Below are 22638 nucleotides of genomic sequence, written 5' to 3' on the forward strand. Positions count from 1 at the left end.
GTTTTTTTTTTTTTTTTTTTTTGTCTTAGCCCTTCTCCTTTTTCCTCATCTGGATTCCAGTTGTTGAAAACAGAAAAGGCCATGTCCAGCACTTGGGTCATAAGGGTCTAAGGGCCCACTGGAAATTTTGTAATTTGTGCTGAATATCTGGGGCTAATTGACTAATGAAATGTCCCATTAGTACCTGTTCATCCTTGGAAGACAGATCGAGATTTGTATATTTATGAAAAGCTGCTACTAATTGGCTATGAAACATAGCTGGATTTTCCTCTCTGCCCTGTGTATTTTGTCTCATCCTTTCATAATTAAGGTTTCTTTTTTCCCCATTAAGTTTATTGGTACATTTAGGTATATAATACAGTTACATTCATCGTTGGGATCTTGTACTTTTACATAATATATCTTGGTTAATTAAGCTTTCTTAATTCACCTTTTTCTTCTGACAAGACAGTTATGTTAGACCTCATTTCTAGTCCACTGCTGGAATTATGGCCCAAGCTTGGTTCTCTTGGAGGGACAACAACATTTCCAGGGTGGTTTCTTTCCCTTGCTGCAGCATACTGTTCATCTATGTATCTTTTAACCTCTTTGTTTTTCATCTGCGGTATAACAAATGGCCCAGATAAATTGGACATCTTACTATGATAGGTCCAAAGCAAGGGTCAATGTCTAAAACACACCTGCAAGCCCACCAGGATCTTTAAAAAATCAACCTAGTTGTTTGTGTTGTTGTGTATCTGACACTGAAAAAGGAACCTGGACTCATATTTCCCTCTACCCTGGGACCTCTCTGAGGGGCAAGATGAGCTGTGAAGTAGAAGAGTAAGAAACTCCCCACCAAGTTTGTCCTTCAGGGCTGAAAGCTGTCTGAGGAGCATGAGGAAGGGGCTGGAGAATACCAGGTCTCTCTGGGGCACTACTCTGGCGTTTCTGAGTCACTTGATGAGAAAGGGACTGATTTGCTGGCCTGAGGATTATAAGGAAGAGGTTGAGGAGACCATGTAGTGTGGTTGTTTTCATTAAACAAGTGGAAGAGGTCCATATCTCTCCGAGAGACAGGTGGGTAGCCGAGAACAGGATCATCAATGATATCAACTTCTTGTTCTTTGGAGGCCTCTTTAAGTACCATATTTCTTTATCCAAAGATAAAGAGCCATAAAAGCCTAACATATGGGATTTCACACCACTTTCCTTACCTTTTACAAAAAAGATCTAAGTATAGTATTGTAATGTAGACTGTCACTCTTTACCTGTTTCTCAGCATTTCCTAGTTTATACTGGATCCAAACAGTACTGCAATAGAAGATAAGTTGTTCCTTTTGCATACTGTCAGGGTAAAATTGTTCCCAAGTTTTTTTCTTTTATTGAGTTTATTGGTACATTTTAGGTATACAGTACAGTTACATTCATCATTGGGATCTTGTACCTTTACATGACAGGTCTTGGTACTCATTTTTTCCCCTTGTCCCTGCCCTCTCCCCAATTTTTAAGTACACAGCGTAATGGCGGGGTGTCTGGGTTCTGCAGAGTGTTTCCCATGGTGCACTGGGGGGCCTATGGAGAGAAAGAGAGAAATGAGTGGATCTAGGGCCCTTCAAGTGTGTCCCATGCAGAAGGATGTAGACCTACTAAGCCCCCAAGATGTCCTTTGTGAGACTTGAATGCACTACCAGATGTCTATGGTGAAGCAGCATGGGTCCCTTTTTGTTTCTTTTCTTTTCTGTGTTTCTTTTGGGTACTGGGGACCGAACTCGGGTCCTTGTGCTTGTGAGCGTGGCAGCAGAACCACTGAGCTAACCCCTCCAGCCCTCGTTTCTTTTTTCTTGGAACTCTCCATGCCCTTGGCCCACTAGGACTCCTTAGAGACAAAGCTGGAATCCCTGGAGCTCCATCTAACCACTTGGAAAACTATCCCTCACTTTTATCCCAGTAATACAAACTGGTATTTTGTTTAAGGCAGTAGAGGTAGAAACCTCCTTGTTAGCATTTAAGAGAAAAGACAAAAGCAGAAGAAGCCTTAGAAAGTTCTAAACTCTAGAAAGTCCCGCTGTACTTTGCACATGTGCAGCCCTTTGAGTTGGTCTTCAGCGACTGTTCCCTTTGCTCTGCTCAGGTCCTCAAGCATGTTTCTAAATCAGCTGAATTTCTGTGAGAAGAAACATGAAGGGGGTCTAACCTGATTTGAAACAGAAGAGGGGAGGAGTCCCATGTGTTTCCGGATCGCCGATGAAGTTATTAGCCCCAGTGCCGTAATCATGGCATGGCTGAACTTTTAAAGAAGAATATCTGAATCTGAACTAGCTTAGCTTCCTTCCTGAAATATGATATTCCACACTGACAGCGTAATGGGCTTGAAAAGAACTTAAAATGTGGTCCGTCGTGGGTTTGTTACAGAGAGCTTGTCTGCCTTCCTGGTGCTGGGCTCTTTCTCTTGGAGAAAGTGTGGAGAGGATCCTGAGTCTTTCCCAGTGAGTGCAGATCAGCCTCTTCCTGTACAGGGAATCCAAGGAGACAGCAGTGAGAACTCAGCATGGCAGTCAGCACCAGAGCTGCACCCACATGCTGGCAGGTTGGGGTCACGGCTTTAGGAACATGGGCCAGGTCCTTATGGAACAAGCAGCTCCAGTGGTCCGCTCAGGGCAGAACTAGTACAGCGATCCACCTCGGGGGGTTCCTGACCCCTGAGCCACCAGGAAAAGTGAGGAAGCCCTGGGCCAGTTCAGGGCTTGCAGGCTCTCCTAGCATTGAGGCCAGGGTTTCAAGCTTGACTACTTGGATGAGCTCCCGATGTTCAAGTGTTCTGTGTGCCCTGTGGTTCATTGAAAGCACCATTAAGTTTAATTCCACTGCCTGTCTGAGCAGCAGTATGGACCAGAACCACAGTTAGAGCAGGGAAAGTTATTTAAAATGGAAAAAATATGAAATATTTATAGTAACAGAATTTCAGGGCTTCGTGACTGATAAGGCTAAAAGGCTAAGAAGCAAATTATGACTTTAAGAATTAAAATGCTGGAACAAGAGTCAGGCAAGGAAGTAAAGCTGGGAAGTCGCCCCACATCTCCAGTGCGAATGTGAGGAATGTGGTACTGGATCATGCTGCAGACTAACTGTGTCTGCCTCAGAATTCATGTTGAGGTGTGAAACCCTGGCATCTCAGAATGTGCACATACTTGGACATGGGGTCTTTAGAGAGATATTTAGTTAAAATAAGGCCATAAATGTGGGACCCAGTCCAATCTTACTGGTGTCCCTGTAAGAAGAGATGAGGACAGAGACACACCCAAGGGAATGACCCTATGAACACAGGAGGAAGGAGGGAGGCCACGGGGAAGCCAACCGTGGGCACCTTCCTTTTAGGCTCTCAGCCTTGGATCTGAGAGAGGATACATTTCCGATGCTTAAGCCATACTTTAACCCTGGCCCGGCCTGTGGCACATTGTCCTGGCAGCCTGAGGTGCCTGCTGTGGACAGGCTGATTTCCAAGGTCCTGACAGCAGGGGGACACCCAGCCAGGGTGTGCTTGGTATAACCATGGACCTCTTGGGGATCCACCTGCAGGAAGGAGACATTCAGCATCACCTGCTTTATAGGTCAACAAGGGAGGACACAGAGAAAAAGCAGAGAAGGGGTGAGGTTAAACACTGAAGACCTAGTCTAGTGTTTAACAGATGATGGCATCTGTCTAACAGAGGAGCTGAGGATGCAGAGAAACCACCTTCTCACGTGACCTTCCCTCTGTGTGCCCAAGTTTCCCATTGTAAGGTTCCTGCACGTGGGATTAGGGTCCCACCACAAAGATCTCATGAAGGCTGTCACCCCTTTAAAGACCCTGTCCCCAAGTACAGTCACATTCTGGGGTGACTTCACTGAATTCTGAAATAATTCTGCCCAGAAGAGCTAAGAAATATAATTGTTCTCACACGTGCTTCAGCGGCTGCATCTCTGTTGAGAAGAACTGTTATCATGGAGATGGAGATGTGGAGACTGGACAGACTAGTGTGGAGCTCCGTGCTGGAGCCTCCCGTGCTCATCCATGCCAGGAGTGCAGGCCACGCGGGTGCCCATGGGTGATGCGGAGACAGGGCACAGCAGGGCCTTATAGAGCAGGAGAACACGGGCCTTCACATGTGTTACAACATCTCTGTCTCCAGTAAGCGTTCATATTAAAATTCAGTAAGACAGCCAACATGATAGTCGTAATTTTCAAAAATATGGCCCCAAGATATAAAAATTAAATGTAGTTAGAAACTGGAAGGAAACTAACATAAGCTTCATTATAATGGAAGACTTTAACGTGGCACAACCTCTAGAAACTGAGCAATTAGAGATGTAGCCCTCTTCACTTTCTGTGAAGGATGTGTCTTCTTTACAAGAATCCATGAAACACCTACAAAAATTCTTCGTGTACTGAGCCAGGAAGACAACTCCAATGCTTAAAAATGGTCTTTTCAGGCCAGTCTTTGAGCACAATATAGTAATTGTGAGTTAAAAATGAAAAGAAAGGGCTAGGGGTGTAGCTCAGTGATAGAGCATTTGCTAGCATATGTGAGATCTGGGTTTGAGGAAAATTTTACCTACTTCAATAGAAGTATTATTGTTAGTAGAAATAATACCATTAATACTAACATTATTTAATAGAATTTATGTAGTAATGACATAAACAGTGATTCAAGAACATTTGTAAATATAAAGCTACACATTTTACTATTTAATTTCATACCGAAAAAAAAAAACAAAACTATTTTGCAGGAAAGTGAGGCTCAGAGAGGTTGGCTACTTGTTCAGGACACAGCAGAATGGACTCACCCTCCAAGACTCTTCCCTGCCTGCCCTCTGTGGCCTACAGCCAGCTTATTGCTCTAAGGAACAGTGCCTCAGTGTAAACCTTCCCACCATCCTTGAAGCTGCTTAGGAAAAAAGTGTAGCCTTAGGTATTGAGGAAAAACAATACAGATGGTTTCTGACTTAACCATACTAGCAAAATTGATATGCATTCAGTAGAAACTACCGAGAGTTTTGAATTTTGATCTTTTCCTAGGCTAGCCATATGCAGTCAGGTCCTTTCTCATGATGCTGGGCAGTGGCTTTGAGCTACAGCTTCCAGTCAGTCATGAGATCATGAGGAAAACAATTGGTAATACAGTCTTCTGTGTGGCCGGCTGGTGTGATGTCTTATGTCTACAGAAGATGCCCTCCCAAACTTCACACACTCATGGGTAGGGCTTTGGGAAGCGGCTGGATTATGGATGTGTGATACCTGGGTCAGTCCACTGACTGATGCAGTATGACTATGGGTAAAGTGGAAAGCCCCACTCTAGGTGTGGGTGGCTCCCTCCTTTCTGCTAGTTTGCTATGGGCTGTCTCTCCTCTGCCATGCTCCCCTGCCTTGGAGCCAGCTGAGTATAGACTGAAACCTCTACAAACTATGAACAAAGATAAAGTTTTCCTCCTGTTACTTGTGGGTATTGGATATTTTGTCCCAGCAACAAGAAACTTACTAAGACAGTTGTCTAGGGAGTCTAGATGTATTCAGTGCATTTCCAGTATGTTTTCAAATTACTGTGAGGTTATTGGGCTGTTACCCCACTGCAAATTGAAGAATATCCATACATGCATAAAATACCAGGAAAGAAGGTGGAAGCAGCCAAACAACATAAAGCCAAGCTCACTGACTTGGAAAATTAAAAATGGTAGAACTGGTAAACCAGGAAGTAGTATTTGGGGGATAGTCATTATTGATGGTATAAAGCTTTTATATCAATAAAAGCAAAAATTAAGAAAATTAGGCATTAAAAAGTGTGGAATATAGCAGTGAAGGTAAAGAAAGTTATATTAGAATACCTGTATTACATATGTGATGATAAAAGTAAGAATTTTTATAAGATGGATATTTTTACATAAAATACAGATCATTAAAATCTTAGAAAATAGTGGAATAAATGAATATTCTCTTTGCACTCGCCATGCCCTTTCTTCCTTCCTTTGATGGTCAAGTGCCTGTTCGTGTTGAGCACCAGTCTCACAGGAATTCTCCTAATCAGTTTCTCTGCCCTGCTCAGCACCCAGGCCACCGACTGGACATTGTAGTTGAGGAATGGCTGCTACTGGGCTCCCCTTCATAACACCCATGTGGCACTCACGAGCAGACTGGAGATTTGTTTTTATATCTGTCTTTTTCACCGTGAGCTTCTTGCAGGCAGGGACCAAGTGCCGTTTCTCTCTTTCCAACATCCGTATATTACCTCACCATAGTGTCTGTAACGTTAGGGCGTGAGCGATTCCAGGCTAGAATGGGGAGAAGGTTGGCTTTCTGTGATTACGAAGGTCGGGTGGTGGGATGGCGTTTACCAGCGGTAGTAGAAAATGCCCGTCAAAACAGAGGGGTGGCAGTAGAGAGGAGAATGTGCCAGTGGAAACGTTCTTAGAGGAGGTCCAAGGAGATGCAATCCTGATGGTTTCAACCTATGACGGAAGAAAGGAGGGTGAGGCAAAAAAGCTTGCCAAGTAGAAATGATGGAAATTGTTCAACTTGGATAAATACAGAATTCCTCAAAAAATGTAGTGAATGTAGGTCGCACTCCGAATGAAGATGGGAACATGGGAGAAGGCTCTAGAACTTTTAGGAGAGGCACTGAAAAGAGCTTTGTAAGGTGCCTCCTTCCCGATGCAAGTGTCTGCGGGGCTGGGGGACTCCATCACGCTTGGAGGGGTACCCCACCGGTGAAGGCCCAGACGGGGGCTGGGAAACACCAGGACTGGCCAGGAGACCAAGCACGGAGGCGGCACTCAGAGAGGGAGAAGGCCAAGGGGACACAGCCCGAGTATGAGGTTTTCTCAGAGAGAGAGAAACCAATACAGCTGATATTCCTGGTTTCTTTCTCTTTTGTTGGCTAAAACATGATAGATCATTTCATGAGGCTGAATGTGTGAAAATGAGACCACACAAGTAGAATCTCTTCCTGTAGAACAAAACAAGAACTCGAATTTCACCCCTCGGTGCCTTTTCCTTTCCAGGCGTTGCCTCTTCAACTGTGATGCACTGTTCCTTGCCATGATGCTGTGACTGTTTCTGTCATCCTCCTGGGTCCCTCCTCACCTGTCCACACTGCTGCCTCAGTGTCCTCACAGCAGTCTGTGGAGCTCCCTCCACACCAGGCTGTGCCCTCTGTCTTCTGTGCACTGCAGGCTGTTCTCATCTCCTGCCCACCCGGATTCCCCGTCCTCCTTGCCAGGGAGGCATAATGATCGGCTGTGTATCCAGGAGGCAGGGGGCTTCTCCAGTTGGTCCTCGTGAAGAGGATTAGGTAGTCGTCACCAGGAAGCCTTAGGAAGTGAGGTCTGAGGCCTTTCAGGTGTGAGAATGTGAGTGTGGCTCTCGTGTTAGTCCAGAGGAGCCCAGCAGCAGGCCGCGAGGTAGGGGAGTGCAGATATCCGGGGATCCGCTGGCCGTGGAAAGGACAGCCTGTGTCACCCGTGACCGGCCTCCGTGCACCTGCAGGAGCTGAGGCTCCTTCTGCCTCTGCTTGCAAACGGGCATTGGAGGAATTAAGGTGATGGAGCTCTCACCAGCACAGGTGAGACCCTGGGTTCAGTGTCTAGCACACCAAGAAACAAAAGAGAGCCACAAACAGAGAAGAAACCAAAACAGAGAAGAAATTTCACCAGCACAGGTGAGACCCTGGGTTCAGTGTCTAGCACACCAAGAAACAAAAGAGAGCCACACAGAAACCAAAACAGAGAAGAAAAGAAGCGGGCACAACCTTTGCAGAAAGGCAACAGTGAGATACGTCCTTTTGGCTGAGATCTACAGTTATGGTGCATCGTAACATAGCCTTTTGGAAAGGAAAAATAAGTAGGAAGAATGGTTTTAGTCTAAAGCTCAAGTAAGAGACGACATCAGCTTTTCCTGTTGGAAGGCCAGGCTCTGGCTGGCGTGCTGAGCTGTTACAATACTTCAGTATGGTCAGGGCAGCGCCTCTCCAGCAGCCTGGGAGCCTGGGCCCCGCAGAGCCGTGAGTGTCAGCTCAGGTATATTTTTAACTTCAAGTACGTGCAGTGCAAGGTATGTCTGGGTGCCTTCTGATCTTTTGCGTCTTGACTTCGGCTTTGACATTCAAGTGTTTCCGTCTTCCGTAAGACTGTGTGCCGCTGGGGCCTGAATGGATCAAAAGGCGCCGCAGAAGGGACCGATGGCATAATGCGAAGGCGGGTGTTAGCAGATTCGCTTTTCCTACGGCCTTTGCGGGAGGTACTGGCTTTCTGAGAGCCTCGGGAAAGACAAATGGATGTGCTGGGAAATGGAAGACTCCAGGTGAACTCGGAGTGTCGGTGTCCTGTGTGTTTGGAGTCCTGCTGTTGGGGACGGGAAGTCGTTACTTCTCTTCAAATAAATCTCCTTCCAGCTGGCTCCTGGCTGGGCAGCGAAGGAAGCACTGAAACACCAGTCAAGCTGCCTCACTCCCCTGAGAGGAAGCCGGGGACCCCCTGGGCCATGGAGGAGCATCCGGCCGCCTTCCCAGGCCCCTGGAAGCTGTTGCACCAGGCCTGGCCCTCATGCCTGCGGTCAGGGGGCGGCCTCTGCCGACACAGCTGCCCTCGCCTGGCCAGTACATAGCTCCGGGGGGTTTCTTGACTCTATCCGACTAATGCTAGAGAATTTCTTTTTGTGATTCCCAAACTGCACACGGTAAACCACCCAGTGAGCTTCCTCGCAGGCAGAGATGCGCCCGGGCGAGTCTGCACGAGTTGCACTCCAGAGAAGAAGCTCCGTCCTCCCTGCAGCACTGCGAAGTTGCTGCTCTGCCCGGGGAAAGGCTTTGGGCGGAGGAGCAGCCCTCCTGCAGCTGTGCTCCCGGGTGCAGCCGGTTGGCCTCCCCCAGCCACTGGGGCTGCGGAGCCCTGCGTTGCAGAAAGTCCAGACGAGGTGCGCAGTGAGCAGAGGCTCCATGCTGGATTTCAAAGGTTAAGCAATTTAAAAAGAATGTAAAGTATCCCACTAAAGTTTCATGTTGATTATGGGGCAAGATAATATAGTGGATCTGTTGTATTTAATAAAAGAGACGATTAAATTTAATCTCATCCATTTCCCTTTTGCCCTCTTCAGAAATGTGGCGCATTGAAAATGTAACATTTGGAGGTGGTTCGCCGGGTCACACCCTCTGCAGGGGTGAGGGCGAGAACCGCAAGTGCCTCTCCTCCTGGCACTCGCTGAGCTGCTATGTCTGTAGAGGGGACGGTGACCGGTCCAGGCTCTGGGGACCTCAGGGTCTTCGGCAGACTGCTGTGCTCTTGGAGCAGCCAGGCCGGGAGCACCGTGGGCTGGCAGTGGTCCCCGGCAGCGTTAGCTACAAGAATGGGCCACGGGCCACACGGCCTGGGAGCTGCATTTGGTGGTTCGTGGTCTATGAAAGAGGGCCAGTTACCTAAGGGAATCCTCCTGGGACTGGAAAGGCACATTTTACATCCATGACACGTGGACGCCGACCGAGCTTCCCTGTGAGTCTGGAGCTCTTCCCATGTGCGAGTGTCTCTGAATGTGAGTTGATTCTTTGGTGGCAAATCACAGATCATGCAGCAGATGAAGAAACGGGATCTAAAATACTACCATTGGCATTTGACAGCAAACCCCCAACTCCTGCCTCCCCTTTGGTCTCTGTCCCTGGGGGTGCTGGAGTTTACACTCTGGCCATTGAGGAAGAGACCGCGGGCAGGGCTGGCATCGGTCTGGGCTGGACAGGGTTTCCTGAAGCTCAGTGGGTTTAAATGTTGCCCTAGTCGCCAAAGACACCCTGTCCGAGACTCTGCCTTGTTGAAGGGACACAAAGGGTCCACAGCCTCCCCACAGCAGCCCTGCCTTTCAGCCTCATCTCCTGCTAGAGTGGTCTCCTCTCTGCCCAGCAGCACCTACTCCCCATGGTGCCTGCCTCACAGCCCTGTGCCTGCAGTGAGGGGCCAGTGCACGCCCCACCTCCAGCAGCCCCAGACCCAGCCTCTCAGGGCTGGACAGCAGCCCTGAGTCTGTGCAGTTCCTCAAGGGTAGTGATGCTGAGCAGCCTCTTCAGTGGAAGGTGTGTCGTGTCTTTCGTTCATTTTCTAATCAGATCATTTTGCTTGTGTGCTGTAGAGTTCTGAGAGCTCTTTATGAATTGTAGATAATAGTCCTCATCAGGTGCATGGTTTTTCCGTATTTTCCCAGTCAGTAGCTTGTCTTTATTGCCTCTCGACAAGGTCTTCATTGTGCTAAAATTTGTTTTAAGATTTTTGTTTTGATGTTGATTTTTATCCATTTTCTTTTTGTTTATGGTGTTTCATTGAACTATAGGCTCCAAAGACTAAATCTTATAATTTCTTCCAAGTGTTTCATTTAAGTGTTTTACATTTTGAATTTAAGGGGCCAGGGATTTAGCTCAGCAGTTTGGTAGCCGGCCTTGCAAGCGCAAGGACCTGAGTTCAATCCCCGGTACCAAAAAAAAACCAGCTTCATTTTGAATTTAAATCTATGATCCATTACAAGCTAAATTTTGTGTGAAGGGTAAAATGCAGGTGGAGATTCATTTTCTGGCCTTTGGATATCTAATTGCTTGAGAAGCGTTTCTTTAAAATGTGCCCTCATTTGCACCTCTGTCAAAGATCAGCTGGGCAGACCTCTGTGGGTCTGTTTCTGGATTCTTTGTTCTGCCCCCCCACCTTCTGTGCCATGGTGCCTTGGTTATGGGTTCTGTGTAGGCTTTCATGTTGGGTAGAATAGGCCTCCCATTTAATTAATTCTTTGTCAAGATTATTTTTGCCATTCTAGATCTTATGCCCTTCCATATTAATTTTAGAAAGCTTGCCTATGTTTCTGGATTCTTTGTTCTGCCCCCCCACCTTCTGTGCCATGGTGCCTTGGTTATGGGTTCTGTGTAGGCTTTCATGTTGGGTAGAATAGGCCTCCCATTTAATTAATTCTTTGTCAAGATTATTTTTGCCATTCTAGATCTTATGCCCTTCCATATTAATTTTAGAATAAGCTTGCCTATGTAAAAAAAAAAAAATCTAGCTCTGATTTTGGTAAGAATTCCATTAAATTTTAATTAATTTGAAGCAAACTCGTATTTTACTGTGTGGAGTGTTCCATTTGGGCGTATTTTGTCCTTGCATGTATCTGGGTCTTCTCCAGTTACCATTTGTAATTTACAGTGTGCAGAACCTGTGCAGGACTTAAGTTGATGGTTAAGTATTTTATTTTATTTGGAGTGGTTATAACTGGTACTTTCATGTATCCAATGGTAGTCTGTTGAAAAAGACTGAATGTTGATCTTATATTGTGGTCCTTATTGAAATCACTACTTACTGAATAGCTTTGGGAGGTTTTTATTTTCTTTTACTTTTTAATAGTTTTCTTGGAATTTTCTATCTAAACTATCATGTTATCTGTAAATAGTTTTATTTCTTCTGTTTTAATTTGTATGTCTTTGGTCTTTTTACAGTGGTGAGGGCTTTAGTAAGATTTAAAGTAAGATTAGTAAGTTTAGTAAGATTGATGAGAGTCACTGGCGAGAAGCATTTAGTCACCCACTCTAAGAATAATATTAGCCACAGTGCATGTGTGTGTGTGTGTGTGTGTGTGTGTGTGTGTGTGTATTTATTCATCCATTTTCTAGGTTATTTTATTTTTTGAATTGAGACAATACTGGGTTCATAAAATGAGTTGAAAAGTGAAGCTCCCTCTCCTTCTGCTTTCTGGAAGTGTTTTTCTAGCATTAGTGTCAGTTCCTCTTGCTTGACTGAATTCATTAGTGAAACAATAGGGTCGGTCTTAGGGCTGGAATGTAGCTCAGTGGTGCGCTGCCTGCCTTGCAAGCACAACAATCTGGTCTTAGAGTAATTTAAAGATCTTACTAATTTAATTCTTAATAAATATAGGATGATATAAAGCATTTAAACTTGTCATTAAATTAATACATGTAGAGTTGTTAATTGTATTCCTCATTTATCCTTTTGATTTTTTTTTCCAGGGTGTGTAGTGATAACTTGGTTTTATTGATACTGATCATTTAAATCTATTTTTTTGCTTTGTCAGTCTTTCTAGAAGTTGATAGGTTTTAATGATGTTTTTAAAAGAGTCATTTGTTTGTCTCATTGATTTTGTCTACTGTTTCTGTATTTTTAATTTCATGGACTTTTGCCCTTATTTTTATTATTTCCTTCTTTCTGCTTGGTTTAGGTTTTTCTGTTCTTTTTCTATTTCCTTAAAGTGGTACCATAAACTATTGATTTGATTTGAAATCTTTTTTTCAAATACAAAAATTCAGTGTTATAAATTTCCCTTTCATGTGACATGTATTTTCATTTTCATTCAGTTCTATATATTTTTTTAAAACTTCCTTTGATAGAATCCTTAGACCTACAAATATTTAGAAGTATGCTATTTAACTTCAAATTGCCTAGATTCTTGTTAACCTTTCTGTTACTGGCTTCTAGTTTAATTACATACAGTAAAAAAATTGTATATGATTTTGATTCATTTAAATCTCTTGTGATTTATGGCAAGGATATGGATCTGTCTTGATAAATGTCTCTTGGATGCTAAAGCAAATGTACATTTTGCTGTTATTGGGTAGGGTATTCAATATCAGTGAAGTCCAAATGTTAGAAGATGCTGTTTCAGTTCTCTATTCTTGCAGGTTTTTTTCTAGTTGTTCTATTTGTAGTTGTTCCTTTGTAGTTGAAGACTATTTCAACTATTTTTTTATTTCAGTATTTTTTTTAAAGGGTAAACTGGCTGCCTTTTAATTTTTCTTTATGGGAGATTAACTGGATTTCTTCTTCATTCCTGAAGGTTATTTTTGATGGATGTAAAAATCTGGGCTGATAACTCTTATCTTTCAGCAACTGAGAAATGTGCTAGTTCCTGCTGGCCTCTATGGTTTCTGAGGGGAAAGTTGTTTTATCTAGAGGTAAATTGTCAGTTTTTTTCATTCCTTTCAAGGTTTTCATTTTAATTTTGGTTTTTAGAAATTTGATTATATTTTGCCTTGTCACAGATTTCTGGGGTTTATTCAGCTTCTTATTAAGTCTTCAGGCGTATGTCTTTTAACCACACTCCTCCATTTTTGTTTGAACACTTTTCCATCTCTCCCCTCTTTCTCCTCCCATTGGGCTGTAGAGACACACTTGGATCTTTTGTCCATGGCCCAGGTCCCTGAGGGATTGTTCTTCCCACCAGAAATCTATTCTTTCTTTGTTGTTCAGATGGGTAATTCTGTTGTCCCTTGAAGACCTCAGTTTCTCCCCTTATGCTCTCCATTTCAGGTTGGGGCAGCTGGAAACTCTGGCTCTACACTCGGCCTTAGCTTGGCTGGGAGTGTAATGCAGTTGATTTTTTCCCCCTGTGATATTTGTCTCGAGTTGAGAAGTTTTAATCTAAAATATCTCTGCCTGGTGGTGCTGCTCCTTTCTCGGCTTTGCCTGGAGAGAGCAGGCTTTTATTAGAACCTGTTCTTTTTGGGGTTTGTTATCCATGAAGCCTGCCATGTGTAAGCTTGCCAGTGGGATATATGATGGGAACAGGAACTTTGGTGAGGCTACCAGTGCTGGAAACATCCATTACATATTTGAAAAGAAATTGAGTCTCAAATAAATTGCACACAATGGGAGATATCTAATAGAAGGGCCCATCTTCACAATCTAAGCTATCACTAAATTTTTATTTCTAAAAATAAAAACAAGTGGAGTTTATGACCATATAAATATCTTGGCAATAATGTAAAATAATAAAGACTGCATCCCATAGTTCTTACCAGGCCCCAGACCTCATAACCCATCTCTTTATCTTTCAGGTTGGGGTTCCCAATGATGATTGTGTCCTGCACTGTCGGGATGTGTTATCTTCTTGTTGTTCATGTTGTGATGGGATGGAATTAGTAGACAGTCACCATTTGAAGACTAAGGGAAACTTAATTCATCATCAACGTCAGTCAGAAAGCTACCCCAGACCATTCTGAAGAAGTAAGGTGCTTGCCCCGGGACGCTATGGGTGGAGGTGATCTGGTGCTCGAAAATCATGGTGTCCTCTTTGTATTCTTTTTCAATAGAGGACAAAAAATGGAAATACAAGATAATTATCCAAGATTCCTTTATTGGAAACCACATATATTTTAAAAACATTTTTTTTTTGCTATTCAATGTAGGAAAGACAAAAATTCACCCAAGATAGCTTGTTCTTTGTCATTTCTCCTGAGACTATAGACAGTTTTTCTTCATGTAATTACTTTTCATGTTAAAATAATCAGCATTTAAATCATATGCCCTTGAATATAGACTTTAAAAGATGTATGCCACTTGTAGGGAAACATTTTTACATTAAAAAATAAAGTGTCACTTGACAAAAAGTTTGGAATTTATTAATTTCTTGACATTTAATTAGTATAATTATGTAAAATTGCATTTTATCCATTTATATTTTTCTCTGGTGTTTTTATGTTATTATTTGAAAGTCTGGAAATTTGACTTGCAGACAATCAGAAGTGTCCTTTAAAAATACTTCACATATTTATCAGCCTAGAGTAATAATTTTCCATTTTGAAGGTGAGGAACCCGCTTCCGTGGTCATACAGAAGTGCAGTTGGTGTATTCAGCTCTGTTCTCCCTGTTGGACTCTGCTGCTTCAGTCCGTGTTTATGAGGTGTGACTCTTTGTAGAACCTTCCATAGGAGGCACAGGTCATGAGAACAGAGAGCTGGGGAGCCTGAGCTTCTGTGGAGGTCTTCTCTACACTGTTCCATCACTGTCATGGCTGTGCCTCAGAGGAAGAACCTTCAGTTTCCAGCTGCCTACGTGCAGTACCTTGAGATGAAAGTGTTTGCTGAGTACTCTGCTCAGAAATGATCGTTGTATAAAACGTGTGACTTTCAAAGGTTTGAGGCTCTTGGGGCACTAATAACTAAAAAGTAAGTGACCTTGCTAGCTCCATTTCTGATACCAGGACCCTCAAGGTGGGTGGGCCCTTTCTATAGATTAAAATATATGTTTGTGAAACGGCGACCTACTTACCTCCAAAATGGTTTGGAGAATTATAAGACTATCCCCTTTGGATTCATGAGTCATCCTGGCAATTCCTTGACAGGAAAAGTGTAATGCAACCTTGTTCTTATTTTAAAATCTGGCTCAGTCAGCATCCCACAGGTTCTTCTGTTTGCGCCTGACTTTGTGCTTGGAGGGACTCTTCCCCCAGTACGAGTCTGTGACGGAAAGGAGCCTCCCAGTTGGTCCAGCTCTTTCTTCCTTGCTTGTCCTCATGGTAGCCTGGGTTCCCTCATGTCCTTTCACTGGAAACATTGTGTCCTTTTCCACCTTCTATATTCCTATGCCTGGAGGTGGCATTGGTGCCTTCCTTGCATCTTGTGCTGCTTCCAGCTTAGATCTATTCTCTGTTTTTTCAACACTTTATTCTCAAATTCAATTTACCGCCTCCTGCCACTCTTCAGCTCCTCAGCGTCCCCTTCTCATTCTTTAAGGCTGAAAGTTTATGACTTATTTCTCTCCCTTCTCTCTCTTATATACCTCCAACCTCCACAACATTCATATCTTTGGTTTCTTTGGCTTCCACCACCTTTCCTGTGATCCACTTCCCTAGTAACTCAAAACTTGGCTCCCATTAACTGTGTCTGGAGATCTTCATCTCAGGTACCTCTCTCTAATACATCTAACACTTCCAGTTATTTACTCTTAGATCTTGAGTGACCTTCCAGACCTCATATGTTCAGCAGTGGGTCTCTTGGAAGGTGATTTGGTTATGGGGGCACCCCTTAGCTGACTTGCTGGTAGGAGGTGGGGCTCTGGTCAGAAGAGGTGGGTCAATTGGAAGGTGGCCCAGAAGATTATACCTCCCTTTCAGCTCTTTCCTTTTCTCCATGGTTTCTGGCCACCATGACATGAACAGCTTTCCTCTGAACCAGACTCTTCCACAGTGCCTTTCCTGCCTTGGAGCCAGAGGATGTAACCATGAACCCAGACAAACCTCTCCTCCTTTAGGTTATGGTTGTCCAGTATTGTGTCTTAGTGATGACTGAAATTGACCAAAATTTTGATAGCAGATAAGTAGGGCTATTGTTCAGACTATACCTGACTGTGTAGTTTAGAATCTCTTGGAACCGGTTTGCAGGAGTAGTTAGGAAAGGTTTGGACATGCTGGCTTGTGAAGCCCTAAAATCCTGTAAGCTGAGTTTGATGGGAGCTTCTGGTCAGCACTCAAAAGACCAGAATACTATTAGAGATGCAGACAGTAAAGGCCAGGCTCAGGAGATTTAGGTTTGGAACAAGGATTCCATTAGCAGCCAGACTCAAGGCCATGTGGCAGAAAATTGGTCTTCATTTTGTTCATGTCCTGAGACTGTGAGGGAAAGTGGGGTCTAAGAACAGTGGATTAATTAATCTGATGAAGAAAATTTCAGGGCATCCCAGTATTGAAGCTATAACATGGGTCCTTTTAGCCATATCTACTGTGAGAAGCAGGACAAAAAGGAGAGCTGAGTAACATAAACATTTTGCTATAGTGGCCAGAAAGGAAGCACTCGCAAAATTTGGGCCTGTATAGTTTTAGCCCAGGATAGAATGGGTCTAGAAAATATTAGCATAAAAAAGAAGCTGAATATTTTTTGTCAGAGCAATAGGAATGATGCATAGAGAGTATATCAAATCCTCATGACCCCATCCATTAAAGACTCAATGGTAAATGCTATAAAGCTTTCCTTTGTGAAGAGAGCCACAGGATTCCCTGCTCAAGAAAGGCTACCTAAGGGGTCCGTTCCCCAGGAATCTGTTCACACTGCTTAACCATCCAGGCACACGACGGTCTCTGCAACTATGATACAAGGGGGCTAGGCTGCTGCTTGAACTGGCAGCAGACCTTGGCATCATCTACATGGTGCTGGTTTTTACAAACATGCAGAATGCAGGAGTTATTGGGTCATGGAGGATTCCATCAAGATTTCAGAAGAAGGTCTGGAAATCTAGGCAGTGTGCTCCTGCAAGGGCAGTGCATGAAGCAGTCAGAGTGAAGCCAAAAGCACAGTGGAGACTCAGGGAGTTGAAGAAGCTAGAAATGAGGAACACCCAAGGAAAGGTCAGCAAGTGAGTGAAGCTACCCCAAGAAATAGGCCATGAGGGCTACAACTAACAAGAAAACAAGGGTATGACCACCAAGCCTCTGGGAGTTCACATAATATTACTGCCACTTGCTCCAGTGCTGGACATGAAACTACAGGGTTTAATGTTTGCCCTGCTGGGTTTCTGCCTCGCTTTGATCTATTCCTTTCTGTCCCCTCATGCCTCCCTTTTGGATGGGAATGTTTACTCTGTGCCATTGTATGTTGGGAATGTTTAACTTTCTTTTGATTCTCACAGGGGATCACACTAAGAGTTTGCCTTAGAGGAGACTTTGGGTGAGAATTTAGTGGATGTGTTCTTGTCTCAGCAAGGAGGTCACTGTGGAGTGAGCAAAATGATTCCATGGGACAGCAGGCCAAAGGAGACCTGGGTATTGATTGGAGGAAAAAGGTAGATAAATGAATGAGGGCTGGAGAGGGAATGGTTACATCCAAGACAGACGAGCTCTGCATCAAAGATGAAGGTTGGGTGAGAAAGGAGAAGGACTCTATTTAGGCTGCTGCAGTAAGGGCATCACCCAAGTGGTGAAGATCCACGTCATAGGAGGACAGTTTCACCTGAGATTTTTATAGGGAAAGGTAAAAAGTTGCAGAGGGATGATTTACAGAGACAGTGTTCTGCCAAGGGAAAGTCTTGCTCATCTGTACAGGAAATGACTTTCCCTGTGGTCAGCTGCTTCCAAGGGTGCAAAGTTCTAATCTTCGTTAATCAATCACCAGGATCAGTGTTCATTTCAGTTAATCAATTGCCAGTGCAGCAAGAGGACTTGGAGGGTTTGTGTGTCTCACCTTGTCAGCTGCAGGTGTGTGAATACAGAGCCCCTGGTCATCCTGTTCTGCTATAGCAACAGTCACACGAAACCCAATCAGCCACTGTGAATAGTTCAATATGAAATTTTAATCTTTACTGGCATCTTAAGTGAACAACAAAACAACAACAGCCAGTTTAGAACCTAGAGCAAAACTTGAGAAAAGTGAATCCCCTTTCCCCATCTCTTTCCCATTACCAGCACTTTTGGGGTCGGCTGTCTTCTTCTCAGGCCCTATGTCCCCCACATTCAGCTTCTGAGCCTCTTCCTTTCCTACCCTCCCCTTATCTCCCTGTGTTTATCTTCTGCACATTTTCTGGTTGCCACAGCTGTATCTTCATGGTTCCGCAAAGGACCCCCAACCTTCTGGTACTACGGGAGAGGGTACCATTAGGAGGTGGGACCTAACCGAAGGAATCTAGTAACTGGCAGTGTGCCTGTGAAGGTGATATGGGACCCCGGGCCCTCATTTCTCTCCTACTCTTGTCTCCTGGCCACCGTGGCATGAGAAATTTCTTCCACCACAGCCTCCCACAGTGATGTGTTGCCTCATTATAAGCCCAAAGGCAATGGGCCAAGTGACCATGGACTCACTGCACTGAGACTATGAGTCAAAGTAATCTTTCCTCTTTTGCTGTCTCAGGTATTTGTCCCAGTGACAGAAAACTGACACCCCAGTCTTCATCTTCAGTGTAGAAGTTCCAGGCCTGCCTTTGCTTACAGTTGGCCTCTCTTTCTGCAGATTCCACAATAACAGATTTCAACCAAGGGTTGGAAATTTTAAGAAAAAAACGTCATATCTATACTGAGCATCTGTGGCTTTCCCCTCGTCATTATTCCATAGATAATAGAGAAGAACTACTTCCACAACTCGTACATGGACTGGGCATTATAAGTAATCTAGAGATCATTTTAAAGTACACGGAGGATGTGCAGGGTTCTATGCAGATGTCGTGCCATGTTGGTTAAGGGCGTGGGCACCATGGGATTGGGCTGTCTGTTGGGGGTCCTGGAAACAACCTCTTAAGACAGTACAACATTGCAAAATTCTGTTGCTTTTTTCACATCTTATTTAAACGGCTTTAAAGTTTAATTAAAAGAGCACCTTTTTCCAATCTGGCTTCACCCAGATCTCAGATTCCTTACAGTGAAAGTGGGAAGAGGCGGAGAACACCCAGATTTTAATCTTATTTTATTTTATTCATTTTTTTGCCTCTGGTCTCCAGCATTTCTTTATCCCCAGGGGACACTGAAAAGGCACAAATGTTCTCTGTGAACAGGCCTTGCCAGCTGCAGGGGCCTGCCCTTTGCTGACCTTCGATTTCATTCCCATTCTCTTTTATGGATTTTGCAGTTGCTGGAAAATCAATGAGAACTTTCAAGGGGAGAAAAGACTGCTAGGGAAACAGCTGCTGAATGATCAGAAGCAGGAGTAAGGTGGGGTACAATGCTGAGCAGTGTGTTCTGGCTGGGGTGGCAAGGCCAGGTGTCTGGCGGGATGGGCACACGGTGTTCAGGTAGATGCTGCCAAGAACAAGAGGCAGCCTCCCTCCTTGGAATGAACAATGTAGCATTTTCCAGGTGCCACCAGGACATAATTTGTGCCTGAAAAACAAGGGCTTTGAATGAGATCCACTTGCTGTAGGACAGACTTTGGCTATGGACAATAGGAAGTTAGTGGCCTCCCTCACTGAGTTGAGACACCACGTTTTCCAGCACACCCCTGGGCAGATCATGTGTGTCGTTTTGTTGGATTATAGCTGGCATTCACACAGTAGCCTGAAATCAACTGGAATCAACCTTGTCCCTGCCCCTTTCTTGGCACAATGTCACCACCCCATTTCATAGTCTCTGCCTCTATCCTTGTTGCTGTCCTGGCTTTGTCCAATTCTTGCAGCCAGAGCAGGTGGGGCACATGTGCCACCCATGCCGATTTCCTGTGCTAGTGTGGGCAGAGCAGTTGCCTCCAGACTGCAGCCTGGATGACAGTGCCACCGTGTGCCTGGGTACCTGGCTCCCTCCCTGGCATGTGAGTGCTGAGAGTAGAGCAGTGCCAGGCAGTGGAAGACACGACCAGCAGAGGTGACCAAAGCAGCCTTTCAGAACGCCTACCTCCGTGGCATTTTATGCTGGGAAAGAATTAAAGCAAACTTTCTCATTGACTGCCTGATCTTGTTTACGGCCTTGTGAGGTCTCTGCAGGAGAAGCAGGAGAAAGCCTCTGCCCTCCAGGGGCTTTCATTGAGCGTTGCATTTTTCATCCTTTTCTCCACCTCAGTCACTCCCTGAGGCCACATCCACAAGAGCATCAAACTACATAATCTAGACAGAGTCGTTGGAGGGCCTTGTGAATTTGGAGACCTACCTAAAGTCCCGTGTGGGCTAATGCACCACTGCAGAATGGGTATATGTACAGGGAGTTTTAGATGCTTGCAAGCATTCGCACAGTGACCAAGCCAGACTATAAACCAGTCAGAGTCTAGCTGGTCTGCTTGTTTTGCTCTTCTCTTTCCATGTTTTGCTCAGCATTCTTTTGCAGACAATGTGCAGAAATCTTTAAGGTAACACGGCTCAGTTCGGTGTCACACATCGCACTTCATTCTTGTCGGCGGCCACCTTATCACCACACTTATTTCCTCCTCTCAGGGTGCAGCCTGGGATGGGATGCTTGGGATGAGGGGTGACCAGGTCTGGTCCCCTCCCCACATAGCCCCAGCCCCGCACATGCACAGTATAGCCCTAGTCCAACTTCTGGACAGTGTGTTGCAGACCTACTGTTCCCCAGGTGTATTCCTTGTTATATGGCCTCATTGCTGCTTTGAAGTCTGTGCCCATCACACTCTGCCATAGCTGACAATGACCTTTCGCCAGCAATCCTCATCCTGAGAGAGAGGCCAGCATCTTCCCTTGCTCATCTGTCTCTGCATTGGCAATGCTGAGCTCTCGCCTGAGCTCCACCATCTCCAGTTTAGGCAGAAGGCAGCAGATGTGTTCTCTTCCTCTTTAACATTGGGTATGAGCTGCTGAAATGACAACACCTGTCTTAAGCAAAGACTCACCTTCAACAGCTCAACCCACCCTCAAGGTGTTTCTTAAAATCATCATTTCCCAGCAAAAGAAAAAGTCCATAGGAGAAGATTCAAATCATCATCCACATGGTGGGTGCCTGGGTTAGGATGCTCCTGTTGTTGCTCTGGGTTGCTGTGTATCATGACTAATATTTGTCATGTAAAAGTAATGGGCAGTATGTTATGCAAAACAATTAAATGACACATTGAGTACAAGTCATTTGAAACCATTCATAGTTATTGTGTTTCACTTTCCCTGCATTGTGTTCTTGGAAGCAGTGATGGTTAAGAGTTCAGCTTTGTGGCCCAGAAAACAGCCTGTTGCAAAGATCCACCCTTCCCTGTGTGACCTGGATAAGACCTGAGGCTGTGCCCTTATTTATCTGGGTTAAATGCAGGCATAGACCCTTAAAAATGATTGGCTGACTTTGTCCCCACTCACCAATCAGAACAAAGCATCCAGTTACTCAATTAGACCAAAAGGTAGAGAAAATTCTGTAGATACAGAACTCCCTCCTTCATGCCAACCTGTCTTAGTTACTTTTCTCATCTCTGAGACAAAATACCTGACATCCAAAGTTAAGGGAGGAAAGGTTATTTAGCTTACAGTTTGTAGAGGCTTCACTCCATAATCCTCTGGCTCAAAAGCAGGGTGGCATCAAGAGGAGAAATGGCTCGTGGTGGGCAGAAGGCAGCAAAAAGAATGACCACAGTTCTTTCTGTCCCTTTTATCTGGGCTACTTAGGGCAGGCAGCACTCACACCCTCAGTCCTGTGCCCTTGATCCTAGCACTGCACCATGAATCAGTCCCAGTGTCACACACTCTAGATCCAGGCACCTCTGAAAGAGCCTCACCTATGATGCATGAGCCTTTGGGGACATTTAGACATGCCATAACACAACCTGGGAACATTTCTCGCTCAACTATGGAACCATGACAGCCATTTACCCTTTTCGCCAATACCTTGTAGGGAGCCAAGTAAGCCTTATCAACATACACAGATTAATAAATGTAATACATCAAGAAACAAGGATCACACAATCATCTCAGTAGACACAGAAAAAGCCTTTGACACAATCCAACATCTTTTCATGTGCTATCCTTGCCGTCTCAATGTCCTGAATTGATTCAAAATATTTACCTTTCATTGTCATTTTCACTTCAGGGAAGAACCAGAAGTTGTGGGGGAGATATGGGATTTATCTACTAAGGGGGTTCCAATGGAGGTATGAGAAGTCAGATGCTTATGAATCTCTCATGTTGTTATGGCTAAATGCAACAACCTATGTGCGCCTCTTCAAGAACACTTTAAATCTGGTAGTAATTCTCAGGCACTGCACATACCGTACAAAGGCAGGAGGAACTTGCCTCAGTGCTGGAATTGAATAAATCATGAAATTCCTTCCTTTTAGTGTTTTTCTTAAAGGATGGTGCAGGCTGGCAATTTTCTTTAAGGAGTTACCTTTTCTTATCTATTTCTATGATTTACTACTTCTCGTCCTGTATGGAGCTAGTCCTTAAACTTGAAAAGAGCAATTAATTTCAAGTTTACAGGAAAAGGTGCTAAAAAATGGTGGGGACTCCACTCTCTCCCTTTTCTGATCCAACCTCAGA

At 44.5% G+C, this 22638-nt stretch overlaps 1 protein-coding gene across 10 annotated transcripts in view; it reads left to right on the forward strand.

Moving 5' to 3' along the window:
- The window catches only part of Oca2 (OCA2 melanosomal transmembrane protein), a 231444-nt gene extending 217159 nt beyond the window's left edge, over nucleotides 1–14285 (forward strand). For 8 of the 10 annotated variants that reach the window (XM_010612938.3, XM_010612936.3, XM_010612940.2 and 5 more), the window contains one exon: nucleotides 13821–14285. In XM_010612938.3, the coding sequence (XP_010611240.1) occupies nucleotides 13821–13837 (17 nt within the window). In that variant the 3' untranslated portion in view covers nucleotides 13838–14285. The remainder of the gene's footprint in view (nucleotides 1–13820) is intronic. The other 2 variants (XR_004516156.1, XM_010612939.1) reach the window with 2 other exon arrangements.
- Nucleotides 14286–22638: the final 8353 nt, after the last annotated feature.

The sequence above is a fragment of the Fukomys damarensis genome, unplaced genomic scaffold (genome assembly GCF_012274545.1).
Source record: "Fukomys damarensis isolate Sample0158 unplaced genomic scaffold, DMR_v1.0_HiC HiC_scaffold_7, whole genome shotgun sequence".
In the NCBI taxonomy this organism is placed as follows: Eukaryota; Metazoa; Chordata; class Mammalia; order Rodentia; family Bathyergidae; genus Fukomys; species Fukomys damarensis.